At 43.7% G+C, this 26565-nt stretch overlaps 1 protein-coding gene across 4 annotated transcripts in view; it reads left to right on the top strand.

The window, feature by feature from the left end:
* The window catches only part of ADAMTS17 (ADAM metallopeptidase with thrombospondin type 1 motif 17), a 392113-nt gene that overhangs the window by 89810 nt on the left and 275738 nt on the right, over positions 1 to 26565 (top strand). For all 4 annotated transcript variants that reach the window (XM_042235032.1, XM_042235035.1, XM_042235033.1 and 1 more), the window contains exons 5-7: positions 3721 to 3804; positions 4496 to 4653; positions 11931 to 11974. In XM_042235032.1, coding sequence (XP_042090966.1) covers positions 3721 to 3804; positions 4496 to 4653; positions 11931 to 11974 — 286 coding nt within the window. The remainder of the gene's footprint in view (positions 1 to 3720; positions 3805 to 4495; positions 4654 to 11930; positions 11975 to 26565) is intronic.

Raw genomic sequence — 26565 nt, forward strand, 5'->3', positions numbered from 1 at the left:
CCAGGTGTCTCCCTAAAGATCATGGGGCCGCCACCTCCACGGCTCTCCCGAGCGTGCATTTCCACACGGGCGAGGAAGACAGGCAGCCTTTGCTACACGTTTCTGAGGCCTGCTGCTTTGTGTTCTCGGGTGCCGTCGGGTTTTCAGCTGGCCAGCCTGGCTTGGTCCCGGCCCCCACGGAAGAGCGCGTGTCTGCCCCTGGGACAAGACGCTTCAGCTGCGATCAGGTTCCCATACCCACTCTCCTGAACGCGAGCCTCCCGGTTACACATCAAGGCGGGTAGCTTCCTGCAGGCTTCCTAGAGAACATCTTGAGAGCATGAGGCTTCTTAAGTTAGCTAATGAATAAGTTTTAATTTGGTAAATGCACATAGCAGAATTTACCATTTTAGCTGTTAAGTGTGCAGCTCAAGATCGCTACATGTATTCACATTGTTGAGCAACCAAACCTGAGAACTTTGTTATCTGGCAAGACTGAAACTCGGTGCTCATTAAACAGGTCCCCATCTCGCCCTCCATCCCAGCTCCTGGAGCATGAAGCTTTTCTCCTGCTCCAGCTCACGTATTTTTTGTGTATTTGTTCCAAGGATGGCACCTGAGCCTTATACAGAATGTACTGAACTGTCCTCAGGTGGAGAGGAAAAACGCAGCAATGCTGCGGAGGGATTGTGTCCCTATGGTTCTGTCCTTGCTGAAACCTGTGTCATTACGTTCAGGCTCCGTTCTTTATGCTGCTTTCTGGGGCTGTGTCAGAACACCCTGAGAACTGGTTTCCTGCGTTGTTCCTTTAAACCTGCAGCATTCTTTAATGTCTTTGGCTGGTGTTACTGTTACAGGCAATGTTTCGATTGCGCTTTGAAACCCTCTGTGACTTGAATTTTCTCCCTCATAATTTAAAGTTTTTATTCTTCCCAGTTTTCATGTTTTGAATTGAGGTTTTCTAGTTTGGGCCCAATCCTAAGGCTGAATATTTCTGGAAAAATTTGATTTATAGCCATTGGGTGGTTCTCAGACTATCGAAACAAGGAAAAAGTTATGTGCTTTTCCTTTCTTCACCCAGGTTTGGGGATAGGTAGCTAAGGCATGACTTCAGAATTGGCTTACAGATGATCCAGAATTTAAAAAATGACTGCAATTTTGTTCTTAAGGAAAGAAAAAGTTTTGGAAGGAGGGAGTGAGAACAGAAGAACTGAATATGTTGTCTTTTTCCTTGTGGGAAAGAATATTAAATTACATGAAGATTGCTTTGCTTTAATAATAGTTTTCAAAGAGAAAAGTCCAAGCACTGGCACAGCTAATTCCTCTGTCGCACAGATGCTCAGACACTGCGTGCCTGGTTTCTGCAGCTTCCGTGCCCAGTGCTGCGTCCAGCTTCTCATGGCCTGGATTAACTGTGGCCACGCTGTTGGCTGCAGCCATTGCTTTCTGTTGCTGCTGATGTCCTAGAGAGAGAGTTTTCAGGCCCCTGCTGAAAAATTCTCCCTCTAGATTATGTCTATCAGGAAAAAAGTAACATATTCAAAATCAAGTGAAGTAAGTTAGAAATAGATATGGTATGATCTCATTTATAAGTGAAATCTAAAAAAAACCTGAACTTACAGATACAGAGAACAGATTGGTGGTTCCCAGAGGCTGAGAGTAGGGATACGGGTGGAGATGGTCAAAGGTACAAGCTTTTAGTTATAAGACAAATAAGTCCTGGGAATGTAGTGTACAGCATGGTGACTATAGTTAACACTATAGTATCATATATTTGAAAGCTGCTAAGAGTGAAAGTCTCTCAGTTGTGTCTGACTCTTTGTGACCCTATGGACTGTAGCCTGCCAGGCTCCTCTGTCCATGGAATTCTCCAGGCAAGAATACTTAAGTTGGTTGCCATTCCCTTCTGCAGGGGATCTTTCTGACCCAGGGATCGAACCCAGGCCTCCCACATTGCAGATAGATTCTTTACCATCTGAGCTGCTGGGAAACTCTAGAGAGTTGCTAAGAGAGTAGGTCTTAAAAGTTCTTTCACAAGAAAAGCAGTTGTAACTGTGTGGGGTGAGGCATGTTAACTAAACTTACTGTGGTAATCATTTTGAGATATGTATATGTTTACTATATTATATATACTGTGGTATATAGGATATATAATCATCATGTTAGTTATTCATTCGCTCAGTCATGTCCGACTCTTTGCGACCCCATGGACTGCAGCACATCAGGCTTTCCTGTCCTTCACCGTCTCCCAGAGTTTGCACAAATTCATGTCCATTGAGTTGGTGATGCTGTCCAACCATCTCATCCTCCGTTGTTCCCTTTTCCTCTTGCCTTCAATCTTTCCCAGCATTAGCATCATTTTGTATACCTGAACCTAAGGCAATTATATATCAATAACATTGGGAAAAGGACATAATGAAACAAAAGTATTTTCCTAATTTAAAAGGAAAAGGGAATATTTAAAAGGTTCTTACCTTTTCCCTCTGTATCTTATACTGCTACCCTTATGACCTAGTCCATTCTGCCTCCTGAATCCCACTCTCTCCTGAGAAGGAACTCAGGAGGATGTCATGATCTGGGGGTCCTCAAATCCAATGTTTTTTTTCTATCTACATCAACTTTCATTTTTCTGTCTTACTTGACTTTTCCTATCCTTCTTCCCCTTGAGTTCTGTGATTTCTTGATGTTGAGACCCCTGTAACTACGTTCTACCAACAAGAGGTGCAGAATTAAGGGGGCGTATGCTTTTCTGTTACTGTATCTCATGACAAACTTTGGCTAGAATGAGGACTTCAGGTAAAATAGGAATGTAACCTTTATGGCTGGACAAGGCTAGATTTGGATTATGGTCATAGTTGACTGACTGTGAGTCCTGAGCAAGTGGCTTTATTTCATTGAATCGAGGTTGGTGGAGACACCACCTGTGATGGGTTGTGAGGAGGGTTAGGGATGATGCAGATTGGCACGTGGCAGAGGGCCATAGGCACGGACTTTGCCCATCCCGTCAGGAAGATCCTCTTCACCCTCCTGCAGGAAACTCCAGAATCAGCTGACATTATTTCTTTTTTTTTTTTTTTTCAAATTCACCCATCCTATGCATTTTTTTCCAACCAGCTTATTTCCAGTTGGTCTTTGCATGTAAGCTTGTATGCCCTCACATGTATGTGATTCCAGAGTTTCCTGTTATGCAAGTTTCTTTTGAGGAATTTATATTTATGGGAATTTTTTCTGTCTCAGAAGGCCTTTTAAATAAAATCTGGGTTATATATCTTACATGTATGTATTTTTTGTTCCGATAAATATCTATGAACATTGAAATTTGAATTTCATGTATTTATATATGATTGCAAATCATATATTTAGATTTTTTTGTACTGGAAGAACACAGTTTTTAAAAAATATTTTAAAGTAATTAACATTTAATGAACATAATTTATATTTCATTAATTTATAAATGAATACATTTATATTTCATTCATTTATATTTTGTGTTTTAGATTTATTAAAAAATTGACAGTACATAGAATTCCCATTCACAATTTCCCCTGTAATTGACATCTTACATTAATATGATATATTATAACTAATGGGGCAGTGTTGTTGATTATTATTGACTGAAGTCTATAGTTTGTTCAGATATCCTTAGTTTTTATCTAATATCTTTTGTTTGTTTTAGGATACTGCTGTTGGTTTTTTTTTTTTTTTGTATCTCTCTACATTTCTTTTTTTCTCTCTTGGCAGGTATACAATATGTTTCAGCACCAGAGCCTTGGAATTAAAGTCAACATTCAGGTTACCAAGCTTGTCCTGCTACGACAACGTCCTGTAAGTCTCCATCAGCACAGTTAAACAGAAAACGTATCTGGTCCTTAGGCTTCTTAATGGCTGTTGAGTGCTGAGGAGGAGTCCAGGTGTTCTGTTTTGTCCTCTGTCCCTGGCTCTGCAGGTGGCAGCAGTGTGCCCCAGGCCAGGGACCCGGGATGCCTGGTGGGAGGGGGACAGCCACTGCTACTGGCGTGCACGTAACCTCAGCCTCTCGGGGAACCCTGAGCAGTGGACCTTTGTCTCCCTGCCTTCATTCTCCCATGTCTCCCGAGTGCAGAGTTGACGCTGAGATCTTTGGGATCACGGCTAGCCTTTTGGAGCTATACCAAGCTTCAGGCCAAATTTGGTTGCACTGTAGCACTGTTTTCTGGTCTTGATTGAGTACATTTCCTTACGAAAGTGTTACCTAAAGAGTTAAGCAGTGCAGATGAAAAAGCTGGGTATGCTGTTCAGTTTGCCAAAAGGAAGAAAGCTTTTCTTTAATAAGATAGTCTTCATCCTAACTTATAGGTAAGGCCCTGGTAGCCTCTCTCTGGGTCTCTGCATCTGCCTACCAGCACTGTGGGTAGGTGACATTGAATAATGCCCCTGTGAGCAGCTGTCTCTTCCTTAATACCCGCACTGTGGTCTGAACATAAACTCTGGCTTCCCTGGGAAGTTGCTTCTGTAACTGCCCCCCGATTTCTTTTAGGCCAAGTTGTCCATTGGGCATCATGGTGAGCGGTCCCTGGAGAGCTTCTGTCACTGGCAGAATGAAGAGTACGGAGGTGCACGGTACCTCGGCAACAACCAGGTTCCAGGAGGCAAGGACGACACGCCCCCCGTGGATGCCGCTGTATTTGTGACCAGGTAAAGCTGGACTTGGCCTGGAGCTGCAGACGTGAGAGGGAAGGCATTTCCCATTGGAGAGAAATCCAGGCTTGAAAATCAGACCTTTGGCCACTTGTCTGAACCTTGAATTCCTCATCTGTGAAATGGGGATAAATGATGGCTCTGCCTCTGAGATGTGAGGATTAAATGAGCATGGGAAGCGCTTTCATAGTGGCCCAAAGTAAGGACAACAGTATTAGCTATTATTATTGTTATTGCTGTTACGAATATAAAACTACTGATTTCTAGTTACCCAAGACTCTTAAAACTTCAAGAAAATTTGTCTACTGCCTCTTCCCAACACCAAATATAATGCTCACTGAAAAGAGCTCACGTGTGTATGAGGCTGCTTCCTAACTGGAGGGAGTGGATGCCCCAGTTTTCCTGTTGAGGGAAGTCTGTGCTCCCCAGTGGTTCGGCGGTTAAGAATCGACCTGCAGTCTAGGAGATGTAGGAAACATGGGTTCGATCCCTGGGTCAAGAAGATCTTCTGGAGGAGGGCATGGCAACCCACTCCAGTAATTCTTGCCTGGAGAATCCCATGGACAGAGGAGTCTGGCGGGGTCATAAAGAGTAGGACATGACTAAAGCAACTGAGCCTGTGCAAGGCAGCTTCAAGAAGTCCGTGTAGGTGAATGTGTGTGCTGTACACAGCCCCATCTATGGGCACTCTCAGGACACAGCAGCAGGCAGAGAGGCCCGTGGAATTCACAGAGAGGTTCCATTTGAAGCCAGGAACTGAGCTTCACGTCTGCAGAGCTGGATGTACTCTTCCTGGTTGAGAGGGGAGCCAGGGACCCTGCTGGGCAGTAGTAATCAAAGGCATCTCTCTGTGTAGATGGCAGCAATGTTATTTTAGTTTTCTAGGGCGGCGGTAACAAACTACCACAAAATGTGTGGCTTCAAAAAACCAGAAATGTATTTTCTCACAGTTCTGGAGGCTAGGAGTCTGAAGTCAAGGTGTGGGCAGGGCCTTGCTCTCTCTGAAGCCAGGAGGCAGGATCCCTCCTCCTCCCTGACTTGCGGAGGTGGCCGCAGTCCTGGGCATCCCCAGTCTGTGGACGCACCTCTCCGGTCTCTCCCCCATCGTCCCGTGGTGTTCTCCCCGTGTCCCCATTTCCTGCTTCTTGTAAGGACACCAGTCACTGGATTGGGGCCCAGCCTAATGCAGTGTGGCCTCATCTTAACTTGATTACAGCTGCAGTGACTCTCTTTCCGAATAAGATCACATTCCCTGGGACCGGGGGTTAGGACTTAAACATGTCTTTTGGGGGACACAATTCAACTCACTGTAGGTATAGATTTGGCCATTTAATTTTTTCCTATGTCTCAAATCTCTCCTGGAAAAACTGATTTTCCTTGATTGTTTTACCTCAGTAATGTAAATAAAATGTACTATGTGTTCTCACCAAAATCCCCTTTTAGAAAATATGTGGAAATGATTCATGACAGTTTAACCCACTAGATTAAAATATAGTGTTTTACTTTTTGAATGAATGTATCAACCTTGGTTTTAAGATTTTGTTTTTTAAGAAACTACTTTCAAAATTAAATGCTTTCTTTTTTCTTTGAGTTCAGAGAAAGGGAACAGCTTACTGTGTCTTTAGCATGAAGATAGCCTACTCCTCTAAGAGGAGTTAAATCTGGTTTAAGACTTTGGGTTCGAGCCCAGAAAGGCTCTCAGTTTGTATCTGTTGGGCCACGTACAGGCCCCTGGCTTGATGTCGTCCTGAAGGTAGCCAGATGTGTTCTGTGATCTCAGCCTCAGGCACCAGGTATTACAGCTCACTAGCCTTCTCAAAGAACCTAGAACATGCACATTGCCAACACCAGACACCGAAGAGATACCTAATCACATGTGTAGATGATTCATCGGTCTAAAGGGTTAAAATGTGGTCCGTAGCTCACTGATCCCTTACGAGAACACTTGCTGCTTCTACAAGACGTGATTAAATGTATAACGGGACATTTGAGAAGTCTATCCAGTAATTCCAATTGCTTACATGTGGCTGGTGGTCTACTAGGCACCAAAGACAAGGGGTGAGCACGACCTTGTACTTGCTTTAAGCTGCGTTTGCCCACCCCTGTCAGTGATGGGAACCCCTGGATGCCATCTCTTCCAGCAGCTCTGGCCCCCACACTCACTAATCAGAGGCTTCCATGCTCTTTGAAATGGATTTTCGAGCCTCTGGGGCATTCGGTAAAGCACTGAGGATTGTACTAAGTGTATGCTACAGCCTTTGAGAATGGGTTTGATTTGGGGAACAGGTATGGTTCCTTGGGAACCTTGTCTATAGGTGACTATAGATTAATGTGATTGATTTTCCAAATGATAATTCGATGAGGAGGACAAATTTTCCTAGAAAGGAGCTCTGTATAATATCACCTTTGGAATACGCAGCTAAACTTCCAAGTTTATTACCTTGAAAGTGGTCTACATAAATACTATATGAAATGTATAAATTCTGGTGTTTTGTTAAAAATAACCTAGGGGAATTTCCTCTATATTGCTTATTCACCTTCCTGCTGTTTCCTTTCTTGTCTAGGGGAGAAAATACTTGTAAGTGGTTTTGGTTTGGGAACAAATAGCCTTTTTATCATAGGCGATAGATATTACCAAAGTTAGTGCTGACAAAGCTTCTGGATTAGCCTTTTTACAAAACGCCACGAGAGAGTCTGAATGCACCCTCAGCCTCAGAATGCTTCCCATTCAGCTTTCTCCTCTTTTTCCTGTGTCCCAACAGCTTATTTACCATACTGGAAATATTTTGCATAAAAATGTTCTTCTTTACACCTCACACACGTTAGGATGCCTGTTATTAAAACAAAACACCAGACAACAGAACAAGTGTTGGCGAGGATGTGGAAGCATTGGAACCCTTGTGCCCTGTTGGTGGGAAAGTAAAATGGTGCGGCCTCTGTGGAGAACAGGATGGCAGTTCCTCGAAAAATTAAAAGTAGAGCTACCGTATGATCTAGCAGTTTCACTTCTGAAAGCACTGAAAGCACAGTTTTAAAGAAGTATTCATACACCTCTATTCATAACAACATTACTAATGATAGGTAAACTGTGGAGTGCTGTCCATCTCCTGGGTCCTCAGAGACGTTACACTGAAGCCCTCCTACGAGGACAGGGTGGCAGCCACAGAGCTGGGGCTGGAAGCCCACGGGACTGAGCCGCACCGTTTAGAAATCAGAGGCTATGAGCTGCGGTTCCCTGGGCTGGGATACTGATGGGCTGGCATCTTCACAGGGAAATCAGGTGCAAGGCAGCTGCTGCTCTGGACCAGCGGCCCTTCCCCCCAGAGTAATCTGCACTGAGGGTCTAACTGGAGGCCGTGCAGGCTGGCCGTATTCAGGGGCCGGCATCCTCCAGTCCTGGGGCTGGCCGGTGTGGTTTCTTTGCCTTTTGTTTTCCATCTGGGCTGTGGCTGAGCCCGAGAGCATATCTTCCTGGGCACCCACCAGCCGTACATATGGCCAGCCGCTGAGAAGGGAGCATGACATCACATCAAGCAGAAGCTGCTGAGACAGGAGTGGTGGGTGCTGTGTCTCCAGCAGCTGCAGCCGTGTGGGGCCAGCAAGGACCTCTCAGTAGACTGAGCCTGGGGGCCAGGCAGGACCCACACAGACTGGGCCTCAGGGAGCTTCACACCTGTCGTGGCCTCACCTTTGGCTCCACATCTCCTCCAGAAAGCCAGGAGTTTTACCCCCAAGACCCAGGTCTGTGCTCCTGGAAAATAGCTGTAGGGACACGTGTGGCCAGCCCAGAGCATGACCCCTGGGACGTGTCCAGCTGTCCCTCCCCTTTCTCTTCCCATGTGACTCCACCCAGTCCCTTCCCAGCCCCAGGGATGGTCTTCTCTCAGCCTTTGGTCTTGCTCATGGGACAGATCGGTGGGTACCTGTGGCGTTACACTTTTAAACACTGGGGAAAGATAAGGCCATGAGGGAGCTGATAAGGCATGTTGAAAGTGGCCTGGAAATGTATGCCAGTCATTTCATAAAGGAGTCAGTATTAAGCCCCAACTATATGCCAGGCAATAGGAGATGTACAGGATTAGCTGTGTAACTTGTGCCCAGTGCAGAAAGAAAGCGTGGGATCGCACGCTAAAACATTGTCAAGAGTTTCAAGACGCTGAGAGCAGAGCATTAAAGCAGGTTGGGGGATGGGAGGCTTCTGGGTGAGGGGCCTGTGTGATGGTACAGCTCAGACATCCGTGGAGCCCGCTCTGGCCTGTAGATCCACGTAGCCTTTTCTTGAGGTAGAAACAAACAGTGGAATGTGAATGTGAGCTGACGTAACGACTGGAGAGCTGCACTGGAACCCTCACTTTTTTATTTTTTCTTTTCCATTTCTCTGTTGACCCCTGCAGCCCTTCTGGCACGTAGGAGCCAGGGAACCTAGAGATGAAGCTGCCCCTGCAGGCGGATGGCTTTACTTTCCTTTTCTCAGAAAGGACCGTGAACAGGAAGGGGGGAGAATATTCAGATTTTGATGACCCTTTCAAAGCAGGCCTCTAATTGAACTTGGCCCCCTGTGAACCTACCTCCTCAGGAGAAGCAGCGGGGGATGCTGCAGGGTCTGTCTCTTGGGACCACCCATTTCCCTACAGGGAGGCCGCGATGAGAGGACACACCGTGCCCTTTAAGCGTCTTCTCCCAAGCTGGCCAGAGAGCCAGACAGGAGGAGGGGCGGCCGGTTCCCTCAGCAGCCCTGTCAGCCTGTTCAGTTCTCTCCTATGAGTTAATGGCCACACAGCCTTTCTCCCTTTGCCCAAGTGAGGCAATGGGATGACACTTTCAGTTGCTTGCTCTGGGAAACCCTGGAGCGAGGTCTCAGGCCAGTCTGGTTGTGTGTGTATGTGTGTATGTGAGTGACATGCTCAGAACATTCCAGTGGGGAGTGTCAGGTCAAGAAAGTTGAGTTGGGGTTGGTTAAATACAAGGCCTGTGAATATATTTATGTTCCTAATTTTATTTGGTTTCCTCTCTGCCTCTGCGTCTTCCTTGCCACTCTCTATTGCCTGTAATTAGTCTTCTGAGAGTTATCTTTGACAGAAAAAAGCAAGGCACGAGTCTTTGTTTCCCTATGGTTATTCCATCTCCATTTCCACGGAGGCTCCCTTGGTTTTGGAGGGGGTTGTGAAAAGCATGGGGGTCTTCAAGGCTTCCTTTTATCCTTTGATAAAACTGTTTTAAAATTGATTACCAAAATACATGTTTATTGTGAAAGATTAGAAGTGCAGTCAGCAGCACTCAGGTGGGTTGCCAAGCGCCTTGGCCCACTTGCCTCCCGCTTTCTGTCCCAGCTTCAGGGCCGCCCCTCCAAGCTGCTGCACCCCGCCGGCTGCCCCTTCCTCTGGGCTCGCAGGACGTCTGGGGTGCCTGGCAGGCCTGAGGTGGTGGCTCGACCAGGGTATTCTGTACCTCAGAACCCCACGTGGAGTCTTCACGCCTACAGATCTGGACTTTATGGTCTAGGGGCTCGGTAGAATCTTTGACAGCGTTCAAGCCAGCCTGAAGCAGAGCTGGTGCTGGGAACACGCAGGTTTTGCTCCGTTCATGTGGGCAGCCACATACTGCTGAGGGGTGTTAGGCATGGGTTACATTGTTCTGTTCTGTGCTCAGTCATTCAGTTGTGTCCAACTCTTTGTGACCCCATGGACTATGGCCCTCCAGACTCCTCTGTCCATGGGATTCTCCTGGCAAGAATACTAGAGCGGGTTGCCATTTGCTCCTCCAAGGGATCTTCCTGACGCAGGGATTGAAGCTGTGTCTCTTGAATCTCCTGCATTGACAAGCAGATTCTTCACCCCTGCACTCCCTGGGAAGCCCAGGTTACATTATGGAGACAATAGGACAGAATGTGCTGTGGGCTGGAGGGAAAAGGAAAGCTGATGGTATTGCACTGCCTTCTTGTCATCTTCCCCAGTGTGAGCGGGAGATCCCTTCCCTGAGAATAGATTTTTTTGATAGAAGGTGGGAGAGGAATGGAGGACATTGAATGCCGAAATGGGTGGACTGTCAGAAAGGGAAGGCGGTGTACAGCCCAGGCAGGACACCACTTTCGTTCTCAGCATTGCTTAGTGCCCGCATCGTCAGGCTGGCCCTGGTTTTCTTCCCAGAGAGTTTTTTTAAGTCAAATGAAAAGAGGTGCCTTACAACGAATTTCAGCCTGAAGCTTCACTGGAGTGGATGAGGGGGGGATTTCTCCGAGCTCCCACAGGTCCCCACGGGAGAATGAGCGTGGGGCCAGGCACTGCTGTTCTTGCTGAGTCTTGGGCAAGATACCGCCTCAGCCAGTGCTCTGGTTAGCGTCCACCTGTAGGCATTTATGGGCAGAAAGAAAGGTCCAGATGGAGCCCCTGGTACCTGCAGAACCAGGGCTATACCAGATTTCAAGCATCTTTGCTTTTCATTTGTACAGAGCCACGCACCTGGGAAATCCCAGGGAGCTTTAAAGAACATAACTTTTTGTTTGTTTGTTTGCGCCACACAGCATGTGGGATCTTAGTTCCCTGACCAGGGATTGAACCCCAGCCCCCTGCATGGGGAGTGTGGAGTCTTAGCCACTGGACCCCCAGTGTGTTACCAGCTCAGTCGTGTCCGACTCATTATGACCCCATGGACTGTAGCCCACCAGGCTCCTCTGTCCATGGGATTCTCCAGGCAAGGATACTGGAGTGGGTTGCCATTCCCTTTTCTAGGGGATCTTCCCAACCCGGGGATCGAACCTGGTTCTCCTGCATTGCAGGCATATTCTTCACCATCTGAACCACCTGGGAAGTCCCAAAATATAACTTTTAGAAATGACTCTCTTGTTGTGTTCTAGTGTAAGTGATATATGTTCATTCAAGCATATAAAACCTGTTCCTGCCCAAGTAGAGTAACTTAGGAAGTCACTATTAATGTGATAATACTGACAAATAATTGTCTCTGATCGATGACTTGGTAAGCATCGTCTTCTGCAACTTCCATCATTGGATGGAGTCTTTCCAGCAACTAAGTGTTATGTGTGGAATAGTTTAGTTATGAAAACAGGGTCTTATGTGGGGTTACTGGGCCTATCAGTTGGAAATCTTGGCAAAAAAAAAAACCCACACTGCTAGTTATTATTTTTCATTATAATTCATGACAAAGTAATAACTTTGTTATTGGCAAGACAAGTAATCAAAATTAATTGACATGTTTTCTTCTCTTATTCTTGGAGGTACTGCACACACCTGACTATGTCTTTTTAAAAATTTTTTTAGGACAGATTTCTGCGTACACAAAGATGAACCTTGTGACACCGTTGGTAAGTTTAGAGTTAAATAATAACTCTGTACTCTCTGATAACATGGAGACGTGATAACCCTTCCAGTCTGAAAGCGCCATCCTTAGAGAAGCTCTGCTTTTTCTGTTCCCTCTGTTTTTGATAAATTTGGTCTTTGATTTTATTTTGCTTTTCTTCTTTCCTACAAAGTGTTGCAATTTCTTATGGCAGAAGTCATCTAGACAAAGGGTTAATAAGGAAGAAATGTAAAGTGCAGCCCAGGGGAGGAGCCTCCAGGCTGCCCCGAGGTGACTCACTGGGTTGCCTCTTGATCACCAGTGAGGAGGGGGACCTCACTGAGTTACATGATGGTCATGAGACAGAAGCTTCACCAAGTGTCCTCAGAGGTGAGATGTGACTGCAGGGTGGTGGGAATGGCGTGTTTCTCAGCCTTGGCACCAGGCCCATCGCTTTCTGCTCGAACGGTAGCAATACTGACACGTAACACAGGAAAATACCGATCCCCTCTCCCCTAGCCCTTCAGCCTGTACCACCTTCCCCAGTTTCCCCTTCACTTGCTGTTTTCTTTCTCTCCTGTCCTCAGTTATGTCTGGCTTGCTCTAGACCTCTCATAGATTTTGAATTGGAACCGGTCTTTGGGTGCAGAAATAGAGTACTTGGCTAAGGGGAAATACCAAGAGGGTGGCCAGTTTTGTCTGCTGTAGCACAAACTTCTATTCACTAGGAGGTTGAAATATTGAACCATCAGAAGCACAGTTTGGAACTGAATTATAGGAAAAGTGAAGGAAAATGATATAGAATTGAATATATCTATTATTGTGGAATTCAGATGTTACACGGAGAAGGCAATGGCATCCCACTCCAGTACTCTTGCCTGGAAAATCCCATGGATGGAGGAGCCTGGTAGGCTGCAGTCCATGGGGTCGCTAAGAGTTAGACACGACTGAGTGACTTCACTTTCACTTTTCACTTTCATGCATTGGAAAAGGAAATGGCAACCCACTCCAGTGTTCTTGCCTGGAGAATCCCAGGGATGGGGGAGCCTGGTGGGCTGCCATCTAAGGGGTCGCAGAGTCGGACACGACTGACACAACTTAGCAGTAGCAGCAGCAGATGTTACAAACCTGTGCTTCCCGTTGAGTCCTGGCAGCAGGTAATCCCGAGCCTTTGCTTTGGCTCTGCCACACACGAGCTGGGTGACCTTCAGTGAAGTGAAGTCACTCAGTCCTACTCCTTGCGACCCCATGAACTATAGCCTGCCAGGCTCCTCTGTCCATGGGATTTTCCAGGCAAGAATACTATTGGAGTGGGTTGCCATTTCCTTTTTCAGGGGATCTTCCCAACCCAGGAATCAAACCCAGGTCTCCCACATTGCAGGCCAATTCCTTACCGGCTGAGCCACATGGGAAGCCCTTAGTAAATCTCCATAATCCGTAAAACGGTCACTTTGGACAAGGTCACTTATAAGGTCTTTCCAAATCTTGTAGAATGATAGCTAGCATTTATGCCGCCTTGTAGAATTTAAAAATGATTTTTTTATACTATACTTTATCAATCCTCTAAAGTCTGAGAACTAAGTGTTAAAAACCAACTAGCCAATCCATGCTTTGTTATTTGGGAGCTGTCTCCATAATGGAATTACTAGACAAATGCAACGTGCAGGAGGCTTCAAGAGAGGGTTAGCTGATGCCCGTCTGAGTCTGATTGGGACTGGAGAGGACTGGGGTATGTCCACCTCTGGCAGTCCCCTGCCGGGACTGCCAAAGCATATGCTATCTGGAGGATTGTCTGCTCTGTCCCAGTGTTCACAAGTCAGCTCTGACAGCTTTAACTCGTGTGCTGTGTCCTTTAGCAGGGCTAGAGAGGCTGGGTCACCACTGTTAATTGAATGAGGGAATAAAATTGAATGCAAATGAATAGACGCCAATATTTTTGAATTGGTGTGCATCTGATGAAATGGTTTTCTTTTATGTCATTTAGAGCTGGCTTTAATTTTTTTTGAATATATCACTATCATATCTGCACAGCAGCTGGCTCTCTCATGCGTCCTTCCCTCATCTAAACCACATACCCGTGTGACCTATATTCATCTGCTAGGCAGTTATAGCAAAATACCACGACTGGGAGGCTTAAACACAGACAGTTACTGCCTCACAGTTCTGGAGGCTGAAGTTCAGAATGGGAACGTCCACAGGGTCGATGTCTCCTGGAACTTCCTGCTTGGCTTGCAGATGGCCATCCCCTGCTCGAGAGAAGGGTCCTCCGTGCCTTCTCTCTGTGTGTGCCTGTGCCCCAGCCTCCTTTTTTTATAAGGACACCACTTATCTTCGATCACAGCCCCACTCTGATGACCTTATTTAAACTTAATTACCTCTTCAAAGTCCCTGTCCCCAAATATCTCCATGCTGAGGGTTGTGGCTTCAACTTACGGTTTGGGGGAGGACCCAGTGCAATCCATAATGTTACTCATTTGACACTTAACCACATACTGTCAGTTTCTTTAAAAACAGTCACAAAACCCACATGGTGTTTATTTAGTATACATTTATCCTAATATGTCACAATTTACTTGTATCCAGTTAGCCAGTAAGAATAATGGGTGCATTTGATGAAAATAATAATTTGAACACTGGGCTTATGGAAGTCCTACAGCAGTCTCATCCAGTTTACTTCTATATTTTTTTTATCTTCATTTTTTGTGAAATAATTATAGAAGTTCTTTAAGTTGTCAAAATAGTACAGGAAAGTCTCTTATCAATCATTGGGCTTCTTATAGTGACATCTCACCTAACTGTAGTGGATTTCCAAAGCCAGGAAACTGATTGGGACAACGCAGTGAACTAGACTACAGATCTTGTTCAGGTTTCACTGATTTTTCCATTCATTCATTTTGGGGTTTGCTTTTACCTGTTGTTCCATGACATTTTGTCATGTGTAAATTCGTCCATCCACCTCAACAATCAAGAGCAAAACTGGTTCGTCCCTGCCAAACAGTTCCCTTAGGCTGGCCCTGAATCACCCTTTCCTTCCCTGTCTTTCCCTAATCCTGGCTACTACCTACCCATAATCTGTCACTATGATTTTGTCATTCCAGCGTCCCACAGAGTGGAAAAATAATCTGAATCACATAGATATGCAGTTGCCAACGCCAGGAGATTTTGAGCAGCTGCCTCAAATCTCAGAATCCAGCTGTAGTAGGAGGGGCTGTCCTGAGTCCTTTAGAAAATAAAATAGTCTGGTACCTTGAGAAACTGGGGAAGCTTGGGGTTTATCAACATTTTGTATTTGGTATGTAGTAGTGTTTTTTTTTTTTTTTTTTTGCTTTGTTGTTTTATTTAGGATATAACTTATAGGAAGTAAAGCATACAAATCTTGATGGATTTAAAACATTAATGCCTATACTTGTTTTCTGGTTTATCTCTTATTTATTGAAATAATTTTAAAGGAGTGTTTTGAGTCCAGTTTTAATCTGTTTTTTAAAATTGTGGTTATAACATAAAATTTACCATCCTAACCATTTTTTAGTGGATAGTTCAGTGGCATTAAATAGGCCCACATTGTTGTGTAATCATATCCCTGTACTCTCAGAGCAATACTCATAGTAAGATATGGAATGTTCTCAGCCCCCAGAAGGTTCCCTCATGCTTCCTTCACGTCCTCCAGAGGTGTGCCCCCAAAGGTAGCCTACTATTATAAATGTTTAAATCCCTGTTTTTTAACAGTTTAATTTTAAAATAGTTTAAACTTCGAAGTTAAATTTGAATGGTTCATTTGAAGAATCTCTGAGGTGCTGAGTGGAGTTTGGGGTTCCATGAATAGTGCCTCCCTCTACATTGCTCAGTGTGCACTAGTCAGCTCCCCAGACAGGATTCCCAGCTGTGGAGACAAGCAGAAAGGGCATCCGTCAGAAGTGGGACCGACCAAGGCTAGAGGACCTGCTTGGAGCACAGCTAGCGCCTGAGGGGCCCTCAGGGCGAGGCCTGTGCGGAGGTCGGTGGCCGGGCTGTGGGGACGGCCCCCTCTGCTCCCTCAGCCACGTGTCACTGCCTCTGAGGCCTGCCCTCGATCACGTGACTGCCTCTCTCCACCCTGACCTGCGTGGGGGCGAGGGGGCTCCGGCCCTTCAGGGAGACACAGGGGAGACACAGGCACGTCCCCAATGTGTGCGTGTACTGGGGGTCTGCCGAGAGGGTGCTTTACCAAGGAAGGGTGGTGCTGACAGCGAAGGATGACGGTGCTCTCTGCACGTCTGAGCTCTAAGACTGAAGCCCGAGACGCCGACATGCCGTTTGTGCACTTGGCAGGGTTCCTACTGACACAGGTGAGGGGGCTTCCATGACCCCGATTCTAAGGCAGTCCTGATTCCTGCAGGGGTGAGGCCACACCAAGCGGCTCCACATTGGCCAGGAGCTCGACGGAGCAGACGAGTGGACACACTTTTAAATAATCACGCCAGGTAGACCCTCCCACCCTGTTAGGCTACTGTGGGGGGAAGGGTCCCACTCACCTCCAGCTTGGGGAAGACACACTCAATGAGAACTGAAGACACCTCTTGAGGCAGGAGGATCTGGGAAAGCAGGCTTCTTCTCTAACAGAAGCAGCTGCCGCCTCACTGTGGTCCCTATGGGGCATATTTCAGACTTGCCTTTGTGGGATGTGGCCTTTCCTCTGTTGAGTTGCTTCATCCTGCAAGATCTGCTTGCCTGCCACCATCCTGATGCTGAGGGCTCCTAGGTGAGAAGAGGGTGCCGGGAAGTGCAGAGTCGTGGGCGCGGGAGATCTCTGAAGGCCGTGCTGATCCTTTGCTCTCCTCCTCCCAGACCCCCAGGCCTCTCTGTGGTCCAGGCATGATCATCCATGTCTCTTTGCAGCCTGGCTGACCAGACGCATCTTTTTAAAAAACTTATCTAATTTAATTGGAGCATAATTGCTTTACAATAATGTGTGGGTTTTTGGCATACAACAATATGAAGCAGCCATGGGTATAAATATGTCCACTCCCTCTTGAACCTCCCTCCCACCTCCCAATCCATCCCACCACTCTAAGTTGTCAAAGAGCACTAGTTTGAGCTCATTTTATCATATATGCCTGGCTATCTATTTTTCTTATGGTAATATATATGTTTCCATGGTACTCTTTCAATTCATCCCACACTCCTTTGCCTACTGTGTCCACAAGTCTGTTCTTATGTCTGCATCTCCATTGCTGCCCTGCAAATAGGTTCATCAGTACCATCTTTCTAGAGTCCAAGTATATGCATTAATATATGATATTTGGTTTTCTCTTTCTGACATTTCATTCTGAATCATAGACTCAAGGTTTATCCAGTTCGTTAGAACTGACTCAAATGTGTTCCTTTTTATAGCGGAGTGATATTCCATTGTGCATATGTACCAAAACTTCTTTATCCATTCATCTGTCGATGGACATCTAGGTTGCTTTCATGTGCTAGCTATTGTAAATACTGCTACAGTGAGCATTGGGGTACATGTGTCCTTTTCAGTTATGATTTTCCCAGGGTATATGCCCACTAGTGGGATTGTTGGATCATATGATAGTTTAATTCCTAGATTTTTAAGGAATCTCCATACTGTTCTCCATAGTGGCTGTATCAATTTATATTCCCACCAAGAGTGCAAGAAGATTTTCTCCACACCCTCCCAGCATTTATTGTGTGTAGACTTTTTGATGATGGCCATTCTGACTGGTGTGAGGTTGCATCTCATTGTAGTTTGAATTTGCATTTCTCTAATAATGAGTGATGTTGAGCATCTTTTCATGTGTTTATTAGTCATCTGTATGTATTCTTTGGAGAAATGTCTGTTTAGGTCTTTGGCCCACTTTTTGATTGGGCTGTTTATATTTCTGGTATTGAGTTGCATGAGCTGCTTGTGTATTTTGTAAATTAATCCTTTGTCAGTTGTTTCATTTGCTGTTATTTTCCATCATTCTGAGGGTTGTCTTTGCACCTTGTTTATAGCTTCCTTTAAGAATTTTCCACAGTTTATTGTGATACTCACAGGCAAAGGCTTTGGCTTAGCCAATGAAGCAGAAGTAGATGTTTTTCTGAAATTCTCTTGATTTTTCTATAATCCAACAGATGTTGGCAATTTGATCTCTGGTTCCTCTGCCTTTTCTAAATTCAGCTTGCACATCTGGAAGTTCTTGGTTCATGTACTGTTGAAGCCTAGATTGGAGAATTTTGAGCATTACTTTGCTAGTGTGTGAGATGAGTATAATTGTGTGGTAGTTTGAACATTCTTTGGCCTTGCCATTCTTTGGGATTAGAATGAAAACTGATCTTTTCCAGTCCTGTGGCCACTGCTGAGTTTTCCAAATTTGCTGGCCTATTGAGTGCAGCACTTTTCACAGCATCATCTTTTAGGATTTGAATTAGCTCAGCTGGAATTCCATCACCTCCACTAGCTTTGTTCATAGTGAGCAATGTTTCCTTAGGTCCACTTGACACCAGGATGTCTGGCTCTGGGTGAGTGATCACACCATCGTGGTTATCTGGGTCATGAAGATTTTTTTTTATAGTTCTGTGTATTCTTGCCACTTCTTAATATCTTCTGCTTCTGTTAGGTCCATACCATTTCTGTCCTTTATTGTGTCCATCTTTGCATGAAATGTTCCCTTGGTATCTCTAATTTTCTTGAAGAGATCTCTAGTTTTTTCCATTCTATTGTTTTCCTCTATTCTTCGCATTGATCACCTAGGAAGGCTTTCTTATCTCTCCTTGCTATTCTTTGGAACTCTGTGTTCAAATGAGTATATCTTTCCTTTTATCCTTTGCGTTTCACTTCTCTCCTCTTCTCAGCTATTTGTAAGGCCTCCTCAGACAACCATTTTGCCCTTTTGCATTTCTACTTCTTAGGGATGATTTTGATCACCACCTCCTGTACAATGTTACAAACCTCTGTCCATAGTTCTTTAGGCACTCTATCTATCACATGTAATCCCTTGAATCTATTTGTTACTTCCACTGTATAACCATAGGGGATTTGATTTAGGTCATACCTGAATGGTCTAGTGGTTTTCCCTACTTTATTCAATTTAAGTCTGAATTTTGCAATAAGGAGTTCATGATCTGAGCCACAGTCAGCTCCTGGTCTTATATTTTCTGACTGTACAGAGCGTATCCATCTTCAGCTGCAAATAATAGAATCAATCTGATTTTGGTATTGACCAGCTGGTGGTGTCCATGTATAGACTTGTCCCTTGTGTTGTTGGAAGAAGGTAATGGGAATACCAGACCACCTTACCTGCCTCCTGAGAAATCTGTATGCAAGTCGAGAAGCAGCAGATAGATCTGGACATGGAACAATGGACTGGTTCCAAACTGGGAAAGGAGTATGTCAAGGCTGTATATTGTCACCTTTTGCTTAGAATTCCAAATTCCATGGACTGCACAGTCTAATGGGTCACAAAGAGCTGGACACAACTGAGTGACTTCCACTTTGGACTTCCCTGATAGTTCAGTTGGTAAAGAATCCACCTGCAATGCAGAAGACCCTGGCTTGATTCCTGAGTCAAGAAGATCTGCTGGAGAAGGGATAGGCTACCCACTCCAGTATTCTTGGGCTTTCCTGTGGCTCAACTGATAAAGAATCCACCTGCAGTGCGGGAGACCCAGATTTGATCCCTGTGTTGGGAAGATACCCTGGAGAAGGAATAGGCTGCCCACTCCAGTATTCTGGCCTGGAGACTATATTCCATGGGGTTGCAGAGTCGGACAGCTTCACTCAATTTGCTTATTTAACTTATATACAGAGTACATCATGCAAAGTGCCAGGTTGGATAAAGCACAAGCTGGAATCAAGGTTGCAATGAGAAATATCAATAACCTCAGATATGCAGATGATACCACCCTTATGGCTGAAAGGGAATAGGAACTAAAGAGCCTCTTGATGAAAGTTAAAGAGGAGAATGAAAAAGTTGGCTTAAAACTCAGCATTCAAAAAACAAAGATCATAGCATCCAGTCCCATCACTTCATGATAAATAGATGAGGAAACAATGGAGACAGTGACAGACTTTCTTTTCTTGGGCTCCGAAAGCACTGCAGATGGTGACTGCAGTCATGAAATTAAAAGAAGCTTGCTACTTGGAAGAAAAGCTATGACCAACCTAGACAGCATATTATAAAGCAGAGATATTACTTTGCCGATGAAGGTCCATCTAGTCAAAGCTATGGTTTTTCCAGTAGTCATGTATGGTTGTAAGAGTTGGCCCATAAAGAAGGCTGAGTGTCAAAGAATTGATGCTTGTGAACTGTGGTGCTGGAGAGAATTCTTGAGAGTCCCTTGGACTGCAAGGAGATCCAACCAGTCCATCCTACAGGAAATCAGTCCTGAATATTCATTGAAAGGACTGATGCTGAAGCTGAGACTCCAATACTTTGGCCATCTGAAGTGAAGAATTGACTCACTGGAAAAAAAAAAAACCCTGATGCTGGGAAAGATTGAAGTGGGAGGATAAGGGGATGACAGAGGATGAGATGGTTTGATGGCATCACTGATTCAATGGACATGAGTTTGAGTAAAGTCCAGGAATTGGTGATGAACAGGGAAGCCTGGCGTGCTGCGGTCCATAGGGTCATAAAGAGTCAGGCACGACTGAGCGACTGAACTGAACTGGTAGTTTCCTTTGCTGTGTAAAACTTTTCAGTTTAATTAGGTCCCACTTGTTTAGTTTTTATTGTTTTATCTGTACCCTGGATGGTGGATCACAGGATCTTGCTGTGATTTATGTCAAAGAGTGTCCTGCATATGTTTTCCTCTAAGATTTTGATGGTCTCTGGTCTTCCATTTAGGTTTTTAGTCCTTTTTGAGTTTATCTTTGTGTATGGTATTAGAAAGTGTTCTAATTTCATTCTTTCACACACAGCTGTCCCGTTTTCCTAGCACCACTTATTGAAGAGACTGTCTTTTCCCCATTGTATATTCTTGCCTCCTCTGTCAAAGATGAGGTACCCGTAGGTGCACGGGTTTATCTCTGGCCTTTCTATCTTGTTCCATTGGTCTATATTTCTGTTTTTGTGCCAGTACCATACTGTCTTGTTGACTGTAGCTTTGTAGTATAGTGTAAAATCAGGAAGGTTGATTTTTTCCAACTCTGTTCTTTTTTCTCAAGATTGTTTGCATATTCGGGGTCTTTTGCGTTTTCATAAAAATTAATTTTTTTTGTTCTAGTTCTGTGAAAAATGCCATTGGTAATTTGATAGGGATTGCTTAGAATATGTAGATTGCTTTGAGTAGTATGGTCATTTTCACAATATTGTTTCTTCCAGTCCAAGAACATGGTATATCTCTCCATCTGTTTGTGTCAGCTTTGATTTCTTTCATCAGTGTCTTTCAGTTTTCTGTATACAGCTCTTTTGTCTCCCTAGATAATTTTATTCATAGATTTTTTTTTCTTTTTGTTGCAGTGGTATATGGGATTGATTCCTTAATTTTCTTTCTGATTTTTCATTGTTAATGTATAGGAATGCAAGTGGTTTCTGTGTATTGATTTTGTATCCTGTGACTTTACTAAATTCACTGATTGTCTGTGTGTCTGCTTAGTCACCCAGTCGTGTCCAAGTCCTTGCTATCCCATGGAGTGTAGCCCACCATGCCCTTTGGTCCATGGAATTCTCCAGGCGAGGATATTGGAGTAGATAGCCATTCTCTTTTCCAGGGGATCCTTTCCTCATAGGACTAGAAACAAAAAAAAAGAATATTGCTTCTTGCTATTTTTATTCAACATTGCTGTGGAGATTCTATCCATGGCAATTCACTGATAAGCTCCAGTAACTTTCTGATAGTATCCTTAGGATTTTCTTTATATAACATCATATTATCTGCAAACAGTGAGAGTTTTACTTCTTCTTTTCCAGTCTGGATTCCTTTTATTTCTTTTCCTTCTCTGATTGCCATGACTAGGACTTCCAAAACTATGTTGAATTATAGTGATGAGAGTGGGCAGTTTTGTCTTTTTCCTGATCTTAGAGGAAATACTTTGTTTTTCACCATTGAGAATAATGTTTGTTGTGAGTTTATTAAATATGGCCTTTATTATATTGTATTTATCTATGCCCATTCTGAAGAATTTTTATCATACATGGGTGCTAAATTTTGTCAAAAGCTTTTTCTGCATCTATTGTGATTATCATATGACTTTTATATTTAAATATGTTAATATGGTGTATCACATTGATTGATTTGCAGATATTGAAGAATTCTTGCATCTCTTGGACAAACCCAACTTAATCATGGTGTATGGTTCTTTTAATGTGTTGTTGGATTCTGTTTGCTAGAATTTTATTGAGGATTTTTCCATCTATGTTCATGAGTGATATTGACCTGTAATTTTCTTTTTTTGTGATGTCTTTATCTGGTTTTGGTATCAGGGTGATGGTGACCTCATAGAATAAGTTTGAAAGTATTCCTTCCCCTTCATTTTTTTGGAAGAGTTTGAGAAGGATAGACAAGCATTAGCTTGTCTCTAAACATATGACGGAATTCGCCTTGAAGCTATCTGCTCCAAGGCTTTTGTTTTTGGAGATTTTTGATCACAAGTTCAATTTCAGTGCTGTGACTGACTTGTTCATGATTTCTGTTTCTTCCTGGTTCAGTCTTGGAAGGTTGAAGTTTTCTAAGAATCTGTCCATTTCTTCCAGGTTGTCTTTTTATTGGCATATAGTTGCTCATAATGGTCTCTTGGGATTCTTTGTATCTCTGCATTGTCTGTTGTAACCTCTCCTTTTTCATTTTTAATTTTGTTGATTTGAGTCTTCTCCCCTTTTTTCTTGATGAATCTGACTAATGATCTGTAACTTTATCTATCTTAAACAACCAGCTTTTAGCTTTATTAATCTTTACTTTTGTCTCCTTTGTTTCTTTTCTGTTTATTTCTGTTCTGATTTTTGTGATTTCTATCCTCGCATTAGCTTTGGGGGTTTTTTGGTTCTTGTTTCTGTTGTTTTAGGGTAAAGTTAGGTTTTGTACTTTATGGTTTTTCTTGTGTCTTGAGATTGGATTGTTTTGCTATAAATTTCCCTCTTAGAACTGCTTTTGTTACATCCTGTAGGTTTTGAGTCATTGTGTTTTCATGGTCATTTGTTTCTAGAAATTTAAAAATTTTTATTTTGTTTTTTGTTTTACTGTGTTTGTTTTAATCAGCTTTAATGCCATAACAAGCAGTGAGTGGGATCTCGCTTCCCTGGCCAGTGATGGGGCCTGAGCCTCTGGGGTGGGAGTGCTTAGTTCAGGGCACTAAATTGCCAGAAAACTCCTGATCCCAGGGAGTATTAATTAGTGATAACTCCTACAAAGGCTCCAGGTGTATCCAAGACCCAGCATCACCCAACTGCCAGCAGCACTCAGTATAGGATGCTTCACCCAAACAACAAGCAAGATACACAAAAACCTAATCATCTGCAGACAGACTTCCCACAGACATGCCTAAACATACCACCTCACACCGCCCTGCCCACCAGAGGGAGAAAAACTCGCCTCCTCTGACCAGAATGTAGGCACAAGTCCCTCCAACATGAAGCCTAAACAAACCACTAAACCAACCTCACCCACCAAGGGCAGAGACCAAAAGGAAGAAGAACTACAACCATATAGCCTGGAGAAAGGGGACCTCAAACACAGTAAGTTGGAGTAAAAACACAGAAATATTAGGCAAATGAAGAAACAAGGTAAAAACTCACAAGACCAAATGATCGAGGAAGAAATAGGCAAACTACTTGAAAAAGGATTCAGAGTGATGGTAGTAAAGATTACCTAAAACCTCAAAAATAGAACAGAGTGCAAGAGTCACTTAACATACTTAACAAGGAGCTAGAAGAAATAAAGAATAAACAGAGACAAACAATACAATTATTGAAATTAAAAATACCCTGGAAGGAATCAGTAGCAGAATTACTGGACAGAAGATGGATACGTGAGATGGAAGAGAGAACAGTGAAAATAACTGCTGAAGAGCAGAATAAAGAAAAAAGAATTGAGGATAGTCCCGGAGACCTCTGGGATGATATTAAATGTATGGTCATATTAAATTCAAATTATAGAGGTTCCAGAGAAGAAAAGTAAAAGGATCTGAGAATTTTTTTGAAGAGATTATAGTTGAAAATTTCCCTAACATGGGAAAGGAAATAGTCAGGTCCAAGAAGTGCAGAGAGCCCCATAAAGGATAAACCCAAGGAGAAACACACAAAGACACATACTAATCAGAGTAACAGATTAAACGCAAAGAAAGAATATTAAAAGCAGCAAGGGAAAGCGACAAGTAACATGCAAAAGAAGCTGCATACAATAATCAGCTGATCCTTCAGCAGAAACTCTACAGGCCGGAAGGGAATGGCAGAATATATTTAAAGTACTGAAAGGGAAAAATCTACAGCCAAGGATACCCTACCCAACAAGGATATCATTCAAAATTGTTGAAGAAATCAAAAACTTTACAGACAAGACAAAGTTAAGAGCATTTAGCACCACCGAACCAGCATTACAGCAAATGTTAAAGGGACTTCTATAGGCTGGAAACACAAGGAAAAGACCTACAAAAACAAACGAAAAGCAATTAAGAAAATGCCGATAGTAATATCAGTTCAGTTCACTCTGTCATGTCTGACTCTTCACAATCCTGTGGACTGCAGCACACCAGGCTTTCCTGTCCATCACCAACTCTCAGAGCTTGCTCAAACACATGTCCATTGAGTCACTGATGCCATCCAACCATCTCATCCTCTGTTGTCCCCTTCCCCTCCTGCCTTCAATCTTTCCCAACATCACGGTCTTTTCCAGTGAGTCAGTTCCTTGTATCAGGTGGCCAAAGCATTGGAGTTTCAGCTTCAGCATCAGTCCTTCCAATGAATACTCAGGACAGATTTCCTTTAGAATGGACTGGTTGGATCTTCTTGCAGTCCAAGGGACTCTCAAGAGTCTTCTCCAACACCACAGTTTAAAAGCATTAATTCTTAGGCACTGAGCTTTCTTTATACTCCAAATCTCACATCCGTACATGACTACTGGAAAAACCAGTAGCTTTGACTAGATGGACATTTGTCGACAAATAACGTTTCTGCTTTTTAATATGCTGTCTAGGTTGGAGAAGGCAATGGCAACCCACTACAGTACTCTTGCCTGGAAGATCCCATGGATGGAGGAGCCTGGTAGGCTGCAGTCCATGGGGTCGTGAGGAGTCGGATGTGACTGGGCGACTTCACTTTGACTTTTCACTTTCATGCATTGGAGAAGGAAATGGCAACCCACTCCAGTGTTCTTGCCTGGAGAATCCCAGGGGTGGGGGAGCCTGGTGGGCTGCTGTCTATTGGGTCGCACAGAGTCGGACACGACTGAAGTGACTTAGCAGCAGCAGGTTGGTCATAGCTTTCCTTCCAAGGAGCAAGCATCTTTTAATTTCATGGCTGCAGTCACAATCAGCAGTGATTTTGGAGCCCAAGAAAATAAAGTCTGTCACTGTTTTCATTGTTTCCCCATCTATTTGCCAGGAAATGATGGGACTGGATGCCATGATCTTCGTTTTTTGAATGTTGAGTTTTAAGCCTTTTTTACTCTCCTCTTTGACTTTCATCAAGAGGCTCTTTAGTTCTTCTTCACTTTCTGCTATAAGGGTGGTGTCATCTGCGTATCTGAGGTTATTGATATTTCTTCCTGCAATCTCAATTCCAGCTTGTGCTTCATCCAGCCCGGCATTTCGCATGATGTACTCTGCATATAAGTTAAATAAACAGAGTGACAATATATAGCTTTGACGTACTCCTTTTCCTATTTGGAACTAGTCTGTTATTCCATGTCTGGTTCTAACTGTTGTTTCTTGGCCTGCATACAGGTTTCTGAGGAGGTAGTTAAGGTGGTCTGTTATTCCCATCTCTTAAGAATTTTCCATAGTTTGTTGTGATCCACACAGTCAAAGGCTTTGGCATAGTCATTAAGAGCAGAAGTAGATGTTTTTTTGGAACTCTCTTGCTTTTTTGATGATCCAATGGATATTGGCAATTTGATCTCTGGTTCCTCTGCTGTTTCTTAATCTAGCTTGAACACTTGCAAGTTCATGGTTCATGTACTGTTGAAGCCTGGCTTGGAGAATTTTGAGCATTATTTTACTAGCATGTGAGATGAATGCAATTGTGTAGTAGTTTGAGCATTCTTTGGCATTGCCTTCCTTTGGGATTGGAATGAAAACTGACCTTTTCCAATCCTGTGGCTTCTGCTGAGTTTTCCAAATTTGCTGCCATATTGAGTGCAGCACTTTCATAGCATCATCTTTTAGGATTTGAAATTGCTCAACTGGAATTCCATCACCTCCACTAGCTCTGTTCATAGTGATGCTTCCTAAGTCCCACTTGACTTTGCATTCCAGGATGTCTGGCTCTAGGTGAGTGATCACATCATTGTGGTTATCTGGATCATTAAGATCTTTTTTGTATAGTTCTGTGTATTCTTGCCATCTCTTCTTAATATCTTCTGCTTCTGTTAGGTCAATAGGAGCATATATATCAGTATACATGGATATATACAGTATAATAGGAACATATGTATCAGTAATTACTGTAAATATAAATGAGTTAATCACTCCAAAAAACACAGACTGGCTCA

Source organism: Ovis aries, chromosome 18 (assembly GCF_016772045.2).
Source record: "Ovis aries strain OAR_USU_Benz2616 breed Rambouillet chromosome 18, ARS-UI_Ramb_v3.0, whole genome shotgun sequence".
Lineage (NCBI taxonomy): Eukaryota > Metazoa > Chordata > Mammalia > Artiodactyla > Bovidae > Ovis > Ovis aries.